Source organism: Nicotiana sylvestris, chromosome 3, assembly GCF_000393655.2.
Source record: "Nicotiana sylvestris chromosome 3, ASM39365v2, whole genome shotgun sequence".
Classification (NCBI taxonomy): Eukaryota; Viridiplantae; Streptophyta; class Magnoliopsida; order Solanales; family Solanaceae; genus Nicotiana; species Nicotiana sylvestris.
In genome coordinates, this window is record NC_091059.1 from 186,021,033 (window position 1) to 186,034,025 (window position 12,993).

Genomic DNA, 12,993 nt, shown 5'->3' on the forward strand with positions numbered 1-12,993 from the left:
ACGAGAAGCCACAAAAGAATAATAATAGAGTTAAATAGTGCATTAGTTTCATACTCAAATTTTGCTTTGACTTCATTTTCTTTTCTGAGAAACTAAATGATGCAAGTAACTACATTTTCTTTTTTAAGTAACTACATTGAGATATTAAACAAAATTGAATTTATTTTAAGGGAAACCCGACTATTTACTATTCACCTTGCAATTATCAGTCAGGCACAAGAAAAACCACGGAATAGTTATTAAACTAGTAAAAAAATTTAGTGCTAGTACACGGATAGACATTAGATAAAGTGCATTTCTAATAATGTGGAAAGGAAAAATAATAATGAGGAAACAAGTACTAGAAGATGTAGTATTTAAACATATCACAGAAAATTGAAACAGAAAAAGACAAATTAGTGAGAAACTACTTAGTCTTGCTTCATTAGGGAATAAACAGCACAAACTAGTCATTGAATGAAAAATAAAAGAATAAAAGTTGTCATTTCTCTAAAGTATTTGATTTAGCTCCATACTTAGACATACTTTAGAAAAGAAGTAAGAAAAAGGTACAAATAGTCTTCTTTCTTATTTTAGTTTTCTTGAAAAATGAAACAAACATAGTATACCTAATCACATTGAGAGAATGAGAGACCCACCAACAAATCAATCAAATAGAAAGCAAAAAAAAATGTAATAACCGTCCAAATGACTCAGTCACCAACATTAATAGTTTGAAGATAATGTTAAAAGGACCCACTCCCCTCTTAAACCTATATTAGATGATGCATCGTGACAAGACACCAAATATTAGTTTCCGATATAACCTATCATCTGCTTTAGCTTATAAACACAAAACAAGCTTTAGCACCAAATCATTGATTATTTTATTAATACTAGTACTAATACAACATGGCCAGTACTTCTCTAACAGCATTTCATTTATAATTTTCATCTTCTCTTCCTTCCTCCATTATTATTTTTGTTTGTTTATTTGTCATCAAGATTAATGGCTGTGAGACACTCTCCTTTGGTTCCTTTCCTAGTTTGGAAATCATCTTCAACAAAAAAGGAAAGGCCTTCAGAAAGAGTGCTGGTGCGTTCAAGCAATCACAAATCTTCAATCAAATTAGCTAGAGATACCACTAGTCCTCTTCAGATCGGATCACCTTCCAACCAAAAGCTTAAGGTTTTCCTTCTCATCTTTTGTATGCTCCAACTGCCGTGGCGGATTAGAGCCAGAAATTCTAACGATGCAAAAAAAGAATTTAATTTTTTCGTATTTACTTATAGTGGATTCGGCTGAACCCTCTTGAGTTCACCTGTCTCCAAGTCATACCAGACGATGGAGTTAACAATTTAACTAATTAATTCACTTTGATAGGTATTTGAAGATCAGTCAACGGGCATAGTTTGTTATAGAGACGCGAATGGAGAGATCACTTGTGAAGGATATGATGAAGGTCCTCGTTTCTGCCAGCAATTGCCAAGGTTTTCTTCTAATTCAAGGTACGTAACTATAATAATAATAATAATAATGTAGTAATCCATATGGGAAAGGATAAGTTATTTATTATGACTCGTGCTTGTGTAAAATATGCAGAGATGAAGAAATTATAGAGCTCCTCCAAAGATGCTGGCTTCATATAGCTGATTCTGCTGAGTTCAATTAGATTCTTGTGAATTCTCAGCTCATTCTCCTGCTATATCACCACTTTCATACTTCTGACAATAAAACAGGGATCGCTTATTTCAGTGTCGAAGCTTAATGAGAATTAATTTTCCCATTTCAACCCATTGTTTTTGTTTCAATCACCTTTTCTCTATTTGGGTTTTCACCTCACTACGTATTAAACAGAATAAATAAACTGGGTTGGGTAAGACTAAAGATTTACAAGCTTCAGTTGTGAATTTAAGTAGAGTATGAGATATGTAATGGCGCTACAATTACTTCTTTAACCATTTGGACCAGAAAAAATTGAAGTCCAGCTTCTAATAGGTTAATTCCATTAACTCTGTTTTCTATTCAAAGAATATACAGTCAAAATGGAGATCAAACCAACGAGGAAGATAGGTAAAAAGTTTCACCTTTCAAAATCACAATTACAAAAATTACACAGAGGAAAGAATCGCGATATACTTGAAACTACACCAGCTAAACTGCTCCAAAATCATGCATTGTATAAAATTGCCAATGATCCTTCGGAACTCATGTATACCTTGGATTTTACACCCAAAGAAAATTGTAATTAAAAGAAAAAGATTTACAAAAATATTTCCACGGAGAGCCACCTAAATTCTATGCAATGGAGACTTTCACTGAAATACAAGCCTCTTACCAAGTGCTCTGACAAGAAATCATGTGTTCTCCCACTTTAGGGAGAATGCAACTGGAACTGCGTTCCAAAAGAATGGGAATCGAAAATATGGGAGATGTATGAACCTGGGATAACCAATGCAAGAAACCCAATTATGTGCTCAATATACAAACAGATGTACAAAATCACTTGGCAGATCATCCACCTTGCATGTTCTCTTCACATAAATCAGTCTGTGATTTACTGGGAATGATAGACGGTGGTGACCATTGATCTGGGACCATGAGAAAATAGGTGGTCATGGCCTTGCGAAACCTCTTTTTGTACTGCTTAGGTGAGATTATAGTGGGCGACTCATTTTTGGGTCCACCAAGGATCCCAGAGGCCTTAACCCATGTCTCCAGGTGCTTATCCCACGTATATTGTCTCATGAAGTCAATAATCCCAAGAACAAGCTCATGCTTCTCTTCATCAACCCCGACCAATAGTGAGTAATCCATCACATCAACTGACTGCAAAGATAATTAACTCAGTTAGTCCAAACCTCACTAATCCTGACCACAGAAGGAATTTGCTAGAAAGTAAACTTATATGCCGCTTATAAGAATGGTAACATATATAATAGCATAATTGTCGTCATTTGGATGTCAATAAAGTATATATATTTCTGGAGAAAATCAAAGCAAAACAGGAAAGGAGTAAACTTTCTTGTATGTCTTTATTTTTTGAAAGGGAAGGAGAATTAGCACTTTTCTTCAAGTTCTGCACTTTCTTTTTGCAGGACTGACTTGCTTCGGAGGATATTGTTTCTAGTGGAAAAGATCCCAACCACTTTCATACTTACCAAATGCACACACCAAAAAACGTGGAATTTTTTGACATACTAGCTCTTTCCTTTCCTTTTTTCTTCACACCCTGACTGAGCCTTAGGTGGGACGAAGATGAAGGCCTTTGTGAAAGGCAGACATCTGAATCTATATTTGGAGGGAAAGCAAAGGTCAAAATAACATCCCCAACTTCATCTTTATGCGTAATAGAAGAGTTTGGAGGAGGGACACTGAACCCCAAATAACCTCTTTATTCCCGTCATAATCTTATTTATTTATTTAGTTTCGGGTGTCGGATATGGGGAGGAGGGAATGATAAGGTTGGTTCAGGCTCAACACCCACCCCCCCAAAAAAAAAAAAAAACCCCACACAGATTCTGCTTGACCACCAATCACTAGATCAACTCCTTATGGTTAAGGAAGGTGCTTTTTCCCCTCCCTATTCCTCCCACACCAAATCCTAGTGCCGTATAAAAACTAACTTGTTCTGAATTGATATTAGAATCTCACTGGTTGGAAGTGCTTCAATCAACTGTAATATGAAACTTGTGATGGACCATGACAGATAGTTAACTGTTACATGATCCAACCACAATAGGTGCATAGTAGTTGACAGTAAATTCATTGTATGTAAGCACAGAACATCACAAACTTACGGCAAGAAAAGCAGTGTCATTCCAGACAGCTCGTTCCAAAAGTCTTTTTGCTTTGTTTCCCACAAAAATAGGTGAAGTTGGCATTGCTTCAATCAAGTTCTGATCCAGCAAGACTTTGTTGCTTCCACTGGAGTCGGGATTGTAACGAGACCTCGCAGAGCCTTTCAGGTCATAAAGCCTCGTCAGGTTCCTCCCAAATAGAAGGTTCTCCATAACAAGCACATCCATTTTGGATTCCTTTCCTCCTTTAAGATGCTTTGACGACACCTTCACACAAACCAAGAAATAAATACACTAAATGGCCTGATACAAAAATAAATTCCACAATGGGCAATCCTGTGACTAGCCAAAATAGCAGAGAGGAATAATGAAGAACTTGTTATTTTAGTAACCATTTGCAAATCAAAGACTGTTCCCTGAAGCAGCAAATATGTCCATTCACCAAAAAGGCCATGTTTTTAATAGGAATCCACATTATCTACCCTATTTCATCTGCCTTTAGATTTAGTAGATGATGATAAAGAAAGTAAATACTAATCTCACACCTCATAAATCAGGAATCCATATTATCTCCCTATTTCCCCGAAGCAAAACTCATCTTTGCCTCACGAATAAATTCTAAATTCACTACTTATTTTGTCCAAATAATAATAATCGTAAAAAGAAATCTGGATTCACAGCAATCAGGTCATTGTTAGTGTTGCAAGTTTTGTCACGAAGAGCTTTATAAATCTTAATCACAAATTTGGGAATCTGAAGTAGTCAACTAATAATATATACCTGATAGATCCCCACAACTTTTGCCAAGCAAGTTGGACTCCCTGAGCTAATTGATTCAGAAAGATATTTGAAATATTCAGGAGCAAATTTCATAAAAGACTCCAGCTCTGTCTTAGTGACTTGCTTGATAATAAATCGTTCATCTAAAGTTTTAGCAAAGAAAACATTGCTCTTGCCTCCTTGGGCTCCCCACTTCTTACAGCGACTAAGAGATCTTATGAACTCCATCTCCGATGGACAACATATCCTCCTCAAGGCTTCAAAACGCTTTGCATAATAACAAGTCACTGTGTACTTCACTTTCCCTACCAATCCATCATCTGCAAAAGAAACTCTAGCATGCAGTGTCTTTGCGTATGAGAGTGGATCCAAATCCAAAGAGCTGCGACTGACGGACAAGGACAAGATACTCTCATCCATAGATCCAAGACTTCTGTAGGATTCTAAAACCATTTCATCAATTGATTGAGGGGACTGCAGATTACCGGAATCCAGTGACTGAATTGCAAAGTTTGAGTCCAAAGTAGCATCCTTAGATTTCTCAAGCTCGTCAGATAGTTGAGCATGATAATCATGTGATGCTAGTGCATAAGATATAATACTAGTGGGCTCATCATCATACACTGGTATAACAGTATCATTAACCCCAATTGGCAGAAGCAATCTTGCACCACTTCGGGCATCTGACTCTCGAAATGAAGAAACATATACTGGATTATATCCAACAAGTGGATCCAATTTCTGAGCACTTGGTAAAAAGCTTTTGTTCAGTGTCCTATAGAAGCTAATAAAAGGCATACCTAACCAGCTCCCAGAGTCTTCCACATTTTCAGAGCCTTTAGAGGACAATAGAGGAGGAGATTGAGACATCTTAGTTCCACTCTCTTCATCCCCATGGTCTTCAGTATTTACTTTTTCTGCCACTCCAGTTGTCAAAGTATCCGCCATACCATCCTTCAGGATTCCAACAGCGGAAGTCGTTTCACCAGTCCAGGCTGCCTCAAGAGTATCTGACAAACTCTCCATGTTCGGGAAATGCCCATCGGATAGTGCTCTACGCCCCTGTAATATGGATTCTGCAGGATGTGTTCCGCAGAAACTTTTTGTTGCAACAGGAAGACCAGGTGGTTTTTCTATTGCACAATTAGCATCAAAACCAACCACCGATTCTTGATGAACAGAATCCACATGACTGTTTTGGCTAACACTTTTTTCTTCATCCGTATTTCCACCAGCCTCGAAATTTGCAGATTCAGAGTTATTAGGATATTTGCTTGAATCAGAGGGATTATCTAGATCAGTGAACTTATCATTACAAACCAACGGTTTCTCAGGTTCCGAAGAGGCCACATCTCCATTAATCCAATGAGTCTTTTCATCCAAACTGGCTGCATATACTAGACGATGGTCCCAAACATAAGATTGAAAAAGAAGCTGTCTTCTCAATCGATTAATCTCCAAAATATCAACAGACTGCCCCTTTTTCACTTCCTTCATAAGAATTCTCTGGAGAGATTCCTGCTAATATTAAAAACAAATTAGAAATATCTTTTAAAATAACATCGATACTAAGCCCCATGAGAATTTCAGTTTAACTGCTAATTTACCGGTCATTAAGATCATGATACACATATTAAGTTCAACAATCATGCAAATGTTCAACAACAACAGCAAGCAATACATTATTTGATGCGTCAAACCAGTGTTAGTAGACAAATCGACAGCAGAGAAGACAATTTCACCACAGTTTGTCTTCCACAAGCACGACAAGGTTGCAAACCCGCAACCGAACCGACATAGGGAATTCTAAAGAGACCTATTTGTCAGAGAGGTCACTGATAGCTCAACTGAAGAGAAAACAAGTGAAAGATTCAAGTGCAGTTTCAAGAGAAAATAAATTAATAATTTCTGCAGGACCACGTAGGCTACACAGTGGTCAATTAGCGATCACTGAACACTATTCACAAGTCCAATTGACTGATCCATACCTCAAATTCTTCTTTCTCCTTCTGCAACATCCTTTCCAAATCAGCAATCTGACGTCTGTTAAGTTGTCTCCCAGATCTTTTCTCCACCAAAACCCGAATCGCATTCAGAACATCAGAAAACAAAAGTTCAGCTCGACCAATGACCTGCTTATATTGAACCATTAAGTCAGTACAGGATGAGATGAGACCGCAGCTACTAAAAATCCAAAGCCACATTCTTCGCACCTCATTAACTTCTTGTTGTATCCATTCCTGATTCTCATAGTAGAAATCCAGTTTTGAGGGAGGAAGGTATACTGAGTGAACATCAATGGATGCATAGCGAAAGCAAGCAACCATCTTCCCAAAGCTGCAAAAGTTCCAAAATGAATATTGCAAAACATACTCAACTACTGAAGGCATTAATGTTTTCCCGACAGATTCCGCTGAATACATATATATTATCATCATAGCTTGGTCAAACATGATTTGACTATTAACACCAGAAAACCATGCCAACATATTGAATATTATGCATGACCAAGGACAACAGATGATTGCAACACTCCTGATGTGAAGTGCTTCATACTACCAAGAGAGTAAGACCATACCCGTAAAAGCGAAGACAATCTCTGTGTAATGAATGACCACAGCTTGCCACCCTACTTGCAGCTGCATGGTTTGAAAAACTAAGTTCTAGAAACTTCCCAAAGGACAAGCCCCAAGCAGCATCAGACATCACTACTCTTCGAGTTGCTGGAGGAAAGCCCTTATTATCCCGTGGACATCTAAGGCACCTGTGCCACATCCATATTTTTCCTTCCTTTTCACCAGGCAAAAGAATTTCCATCAGCTTTTTAACAGAAATAGTTAGAGTACCCTGTCGGTGAGTATAACACTGAACATGAGCTTCTGAAGGCATCTCACATGAACGGCACCTGTAACTCTGAGAATACATATTGAAGAGAAAAAAATTAGTGAAGATCCTTTCAGTCACCTTAAGCATATCAGTAATGTTACAACATAAGGAAAGGGAGGGGAGAAATTACGTGATCAAACAAATGGTCTCGTAGAAAACGACCCAACGGCTTATCAAAGTTCCCATAGTATTTAATCCGAAAGAGATGAGACCTTTCACAGACAGTTCCCTTCCAAACACACCGGGATGACAAGGAAACTAAAATGCTTTGATTGTCAGACGGAGACGGCGGAAACTCTTCCTTTGAAGAATTCAGTTCATCAGGAACATTTTTCCCATCTAGTTGCGAACCACTTTGGTTCACATCCATAGCATTGAAATCATTTTGAACATTCTGTGACAATATGTCTTGTTCAACTTCCTGTGAAGGATCAAAACCAGTAGAAAGGAACTTGTATCCTTGGGTATCTTGGACATCGTAGTCTACTGATGCCTTTGCCCGAGAACACTCCATCATATCCATAATACCTCTGTGAGACTCACTATAAAGAAAGGGCTTGCAGAAGGAAGAAAGTGTGCTTTTAGTGGTACAGAAGCCTGGAAACTCTGAGACACACATTTTCTGAGCACAAATGCTGGCAGCCTTGACCAGGTCTGTTGCCGGAACACTCTTTGACCTTTGTGGCTCACTACCAGATAGTGGCCCTTGAGTTTTTTCACTGGCAGGAATCGTAAAACCAGGAATAGTTGAGATGGATCTGTCGAATGTTGATGGTTTATCTGGCAGTGCAACTGTTATCGGAGAATTCAAAGGAAGTTCAGGAAGAGAGGCTCCTTCATCAGCAAGAAAGGATGTTTCTAAAGCCAAATGATAAGCAGCGAAAATAGAATATTGAACCACACGTTTCACTTTCTTCAATTCATCCCCATTTGCACCACGGAGTAATACCTGAGACATGGTCATTTTAGAAAAGTAGGTTTCACGTAACTGTTTAGATCATAGCAAGTCAATATATACTTCTACCTATGTTCTTATTGTTCTTGTAAATTATAAGAAACTTACGGTGCATCCCAGTGGCTTTGGACAGCCTTCAAAATACATCAGCGTCTTTACCAGTTTCTTTCCACTCTCTCCAGCTGTACCATGTTCTTCTAGAAACTTCTCAACGTGAAACATGTCACAGTATCCTAACTTTTGAGATGACAGTTGGTCTATTGAAGGAACTATTTGACCACCAGTGCAGCGAGCTATACGCTCCAGAACTGGCTTTTTGATATTTAGGACAAGTGATATGTCTTTTTCCAAGAGGTACTCTTGTGCATAGCGAGAAACAGATTTTTCCACCAGAAGGACATCTGGATTGTGTGCATCAATTTTAGCAACAGCCATCTTCAGATGATCCATTTCCTGAATAGCAATAAATATCTATAAGCACAAGAGCTTAACACTATTCTGTACAAGTCTTGGGAAGAAAAGGCAAAATCTTCAAAACCTGCTGCAACAATGTATCGAAACTTGATAAGAGGTTGGAGACGCGCTGGTACTCAAGAGCGCCTTCAAGGATTAATATGCGGGGCTTCTCTATTTTTGATGTCATTCGCCGATGAGCCACATTTTTCTTGCAGACAACCCCTTTCACCACAGCACTATTTAAGGGAAATGTGGTCAGTTGAGAGAAGATATGTCTAAAAATGTATGCAACAACAAAATGAAGTGAAGAAGGGCAGACATAACACAAGAAGAAGAACCAAGAACATTGCCGCAAGCAAGCAAAAGCTGCCATAAGACAAGTTAATCATAGGAAAAAACCAAACTCGATTTTGAGTTTGACAGCTTCTTTATTCATTGTAATGCTACAACCAGTTCATCAAATATTGGTTGAGGGCAAACAATTGAAAGTCTTAATGAGGAAAAGCAAAAGTATCTCACAAGATAAAAAAAACATACGGAGACACAAATGGCTCCCACACAGAGAGGGAGTGAGGGAGGGCCGGGGGGAACAGACAGACAAGGGGAAACAGACAGATATTGAGAGACTGTGCATGCAGATACATGACCCCAAAAAAAAGCTCCTACTCTCCAGTTTCAGACATTGTTGCTGCTAATGTTAGCTTCAATGTAATATAAGAGGCAAGAATTGAACAAAGAGCTTCGAAACATGGTGGACCAAAATGAAAAAATTTACTTGTTCACCTGTCACTACGACGCCCAGATGCAACACACTTCACCTTTACATATCCCCCAGGGTCCATTCCCCCACCTTTGCTTGTATCTGGCTTCAAATGTGTGGCAGCTTCCCATGATAGGGATGTAACAATCTCCAACCAACTCTCTTTGTCATCTTCCTCACCAATGGCAAGTTTTTCAACCTGCATAAGCTGGGATACTAAAGCCCTGAAGTGGCCATCAACAACATTCTTGACTGCTTTCTTTTGCCCTTCAGTCGATCTGTCCCTACCTCTATACTCACCACTTCCAAAACTGCTTGATGTATGCAAATATCCCCACTCTCCTGCAGTGTCTCCATCATCATCATCATCAAACAACAGTCCATCCCGTTCATCTTCTTCGTCTTCTGGTTCAGGTGGGAGCCACAGAATTCCACTGCTTTCAAAATCTACAGGTTCCAGATTAACATCTTGCGCAGCATATAGGGATGATGAAGTTTCACATTCATCACTAATATCCTGTTTTACTATCTGCCGCACTTCTTCAAAAGCTTGGGAATCAAAATTGTTCTGCAAGGACAAGCTGTTCGCACTTTTTTCATCAACAGCTTCCCCATTAGGATGAACTTTACGTGATCCACAGTCCTTATCACTGTCATCATAGCGAACATGACCATAGTAGCCATTAGTCTGAGGATAAAATTTTCCTTGAGAATTTAACTGGTAAACACCATACTCATCATCTTCATCATCACTCCTGATTCCAGAATATAACAAGAAACAGTTAACTGACGTGAAATACTTGTACGACCACAAGTAGCAAGAAGGGCAGTCAAATAGAGCAAATCAAACTTTAAAAATCAAAACATTCTCAACTAGACAAGTGGAGCTGGAATTGATTTTAGAAAAGCAAACCTTTTATACCGCAGACACTATGAGGGAAAAAGCATTATTCTCAATCAAACTCAACAGTAGTCAAATCACTAGAAAAGTGGAGCTGGGTTTCCTATTTCAGGTCTGGACTCATGAGCTCAGACAATTCGAGGAACGAAAGAATAACCATGGAAGTGAAAACAGACTAATTCTCCTTTCCTTCTCTATTCGGCCAATTCTTTATTAGGGTCGTTGGAGATTGGTCAGGTACTATCACTGGATAAATATCTTGCAAGTTGCATCTAAGCATACATCAGATTTCCTCTGACTAGTCGCTGCTTGGTAAACCAAGGGCTTGCAATCACAAATATATGCCTCCATAAGGCCCTTGACCAGGAAACAAACTTCAGCATGTAGCTTTTTCACAAAATTGCTTCTGCCGTTAGGTGTTGGATATTTTCCGCCTAAAGTGTATGATATTTCTACTTTTCTTTTCCGTTACTTTAGAAGGGAAAAAGTTTCAATTATGGGTTTAATTAATGTAACTTTTGGCATCGAGGAAAATCATAGAACCAAGTCCGACAGAGAGAGCCAAGCTTGAGGGTGATCACAAATATCACTAATAGGGCCAACCTACCTGATTCTCCTACACCGTTAGGGCAATTTACCCATTTACATTTGAAAACAAAGAAATAACAAATATTGCAACTTCCAGATGTGACAAGTCAGTAAAGATGTGAGAGAAGAACCTTGTTGTGCAAAATGAAAATTGGTTTGTAGACAGATCCCGGACCCCTGTATCAGCAGGATCACTGCTCCCTTTTGCTGTAGCAACACTTAGCCTCTCCAAAGAAGATTCCATTACTGCTGCTTGGCGTGGACTAAGCACAGAAGAGTGTGGCACTGAAGTAATGGTAATGCTACTACTGTCACCAGTTCCACTAGATTTGATGCTGATAAAACTTGTTGCGGAAAGGAAAGTACTGGAATCCAGGTTGCGAATAGCATGATTAAAACCTTGCTCCCATTGCTTGAAGCAGAAGTGACAGACCCTGACCTTTTCACACTCCTCTTGTACTGACCTTGGCTCACGGGGTGGTGCAGGAACGGAGTTAGATGTACACTTGCTACAGAAAACACGTCCACAAAGTCGACAGTGATGCCTACGGTTAAACAATGTGAACAAAGAATCACACTCGTAACACACCCTACAGCTGTGGTCGGGCATCCAAAAATCCCTCGACACGTTAGCAGAAGACTCCCGCTGAGGGATCCACGATTTCAGCAACCCTACCAGATCAAGGAATGTCCTATCCATCGACAAAACAGACCTTCTGCGCCTCTCATTTCTATAATCTCAGTCCCTAACAAAGCTCATATCCAATTCCTGATACCAAATATCCCTCAAAATTTAGACTCTGATCCAAAATCCCTTAACAAGTTGACCACACAAGGTCTTCGCTGATTAAAGGAAAATCCTTGATCTCTCAACAATCAATAGCAGGCTAATTCGAACTACATCAACAGCCCATTAACATGCAACAGAAACCCTAAATCAGGAGTTATCCGATTTGATAAAACCTGAAAATGAGTCTCCACCCAAAAATTCCAAATTAGGAATCCAAAATATATAGATGAGCAAACCTTTTATTGTAGCGCGGGCAATATATGAGGAGGAGAAGAACACGCTATTCTCTATAAAACCCAACTGTCGTCAAATCACTCCAACGCGGAATCCATAAAAACGCCAATCGATAAAAACCCCCATTTTTTGTCTCTCCGCGATTAAACAATTCTCCCCTGAAACACATGAATAAAATAATTATGCTTGTACAACAAAATAAATCTCATTAAATAGCGCCATCACGTTATATAATAAATATAAATATATTATTAATAAAACTGAGTTAAGTAGGAGGAAAAGGACTTGAAGATAATAGAGCCGCCATGAGTTTACCTTTTTACGCCAATCAATCAATCAGCAAAAACAGATCAGCAGATGAAGACAAAAATTACAGAGAACGGAACGGAACTAACTTCAAATCACTGCGCTGTTTTTATGTAATTGGGGGGGATTGTGTGTGACGCGCACACAAGCTTGTTATCCAAGTTGGCAATGATAAAAAAATGATTATATTACGTCAGTCAAATCTTCTTCTTTTTATTTTTTCCCCCCTTGGCTTTTCCCTATGCAAGTAGTAGATAGAAAATGGAGTAATCTTTTTCGGAAAAGAAAAAAGATAGTAGAAAATAGCCTTTGGGCTGAAAAAGTCAAACTTTACTGAAGAATCCTCCTTTTTCCTTTTTCCTTTTTCCTTTTTCCTTTTTCCTTCTTCTGTATAGGGAAGTAATCAATTACGACTTGCGAGTGCAGGCTAGTAAAAGCAAGGTAAAAACTTATATTAATTTACCATTAATATAATAAAAAAGGAATCTTTGAGTCTCTCCACCTCCTCTATTAAATCTTTTACAAAAATAAAAAGGAAATAAAATAACTTTTTCTAA

At 38.6% G+C, this 12,993-nt stretch overlaps 2 protein-coding genes across 4 annotated transcripts; one reads left to right on the forward strand and one right to left on the reverse strand.

Annotated features, from left to right (window-relative positions):
- The first annotated feature begins 807 nt into the window (after positions 1 to 807).
- LOC104217992 (uncharacterized) lies at positions 808 to 1,772 on the forward strand. Its single transcript, XM_009768368.2, has 3 exons — positions 808 to 1,168; positions 1,364 to 1,488; positions 1,583 to 1,772. Exons 1-3 carry the CDS (start codon positions 989 to 991, stop codon positions 1,650 to 1,652), a joined length of 375 nt encoding a protein of 124 aa, XP_009766670.1. The 5' UTR covers positions 808 to 988; the 3' UTR covers positions 1,653 to 1,772.
- A 278-nt stretch (positions 1,773 to 2,050) lies between these two features.
- On the reverse strand, positions 2,051 to 12,562 carry LOC104217993 (1-phosphatidylinositol-3-phosphate 5-kinase FAB1B). Of its 3 annotated transcripts, none has more exons than XM_009768370.2 (12): positions 12,446 to 12,562; positions 11,238 to 12,288; positions 9,641 to 10,372; positions 8,940 to 9,093; positions 8,510 to 8,854; positions 7,577 to 8,395; positions 7,139 to 7,473; positions 6,774 to 6,897; positions 6,549 to 6,692; positions 4,561 to 6,081; positions 3,781 to 4,047; positions 2,051 to 2,809 (listed from the first exon to the last, which is right to left on the reverse strand). In XM_009768370.2, the coding sequence occupies exons 2-12, from the start codon at positions 11,804 to 11,806 to the stop codon at positions 2,495 to 2,497; spliced, it is 5,325 nt and encodes a 1,774-aa protein (XP_009766672.1). In that variant the 5' UTR covers positions 11,807 to 12,288; positions 12,446 to 12,562; the 3' UTR covers positions 2,051 to 2,494. The 3 variants fall into 3 exon arrangements, with proteins under 3 accessions (XP_009766672.1, XP_009766673.1, XP_070027370.1); XM_009768371.2 differs by having other exon boundaries at positions 4,561 to 6,078; positions 12,446 to 12,561; XM_070171269.1 differs by lacking the exon at positions 12,446 to 12,562 and having other exon boundaries at positions 11,238 to 12,352.
- Between the last annotated feature and the right edge of the window lie 431 nt (positions 12,563 to 12,993).

Excerpts from the sequence above, each read along its gene's own strand:
- LOC104217992 (XM_009768368.2), top strand. The coding sequence starts at position 989 with ATGGCTGTGAGACACTCTCCTTTGGTTCCTTTCCTAGTTTGGAAATCA. Across the intron at positions 1,169-1,363 it reads CTTCCAACCAAAAGCTTAAG|GTATTTGAAGATCAGTCAAC; the intron begins GTTTTCCTTCTC and ends TCACTTTGATAG. Across the intron at positions 1,489-1,582 it reads AGGTTTTCTTCTAATTCAAG|AGATGAAGAAATTATAGAGC; the intron begins GTACGTAACTAT and ends TAAAATATGCAG.
- LOC104217993 (XM_009768370.2), bottom strand. The coding sequence starts at position 11,806 with ATGGATAGGACATTCCTTGATCTGGTAGGGTTGCTGAAATCGTGGATC. Across the intron at positions 8,396-8,509 it reads CAAAGCCACTGGGATGCACC|GTATTACTCCGTGGTGCAAA; the intron begins GTAAGTTTCTTA and ends ACCATGTCTCAG. Across the intron at positions 6,898-7,138 it reads GATTGTCTTCGCTTTTACGG|CTTTGGGAAGATGGTTGCTT; the intron begins GTATGGTCTTAC and ends GAACTTTTGCAG.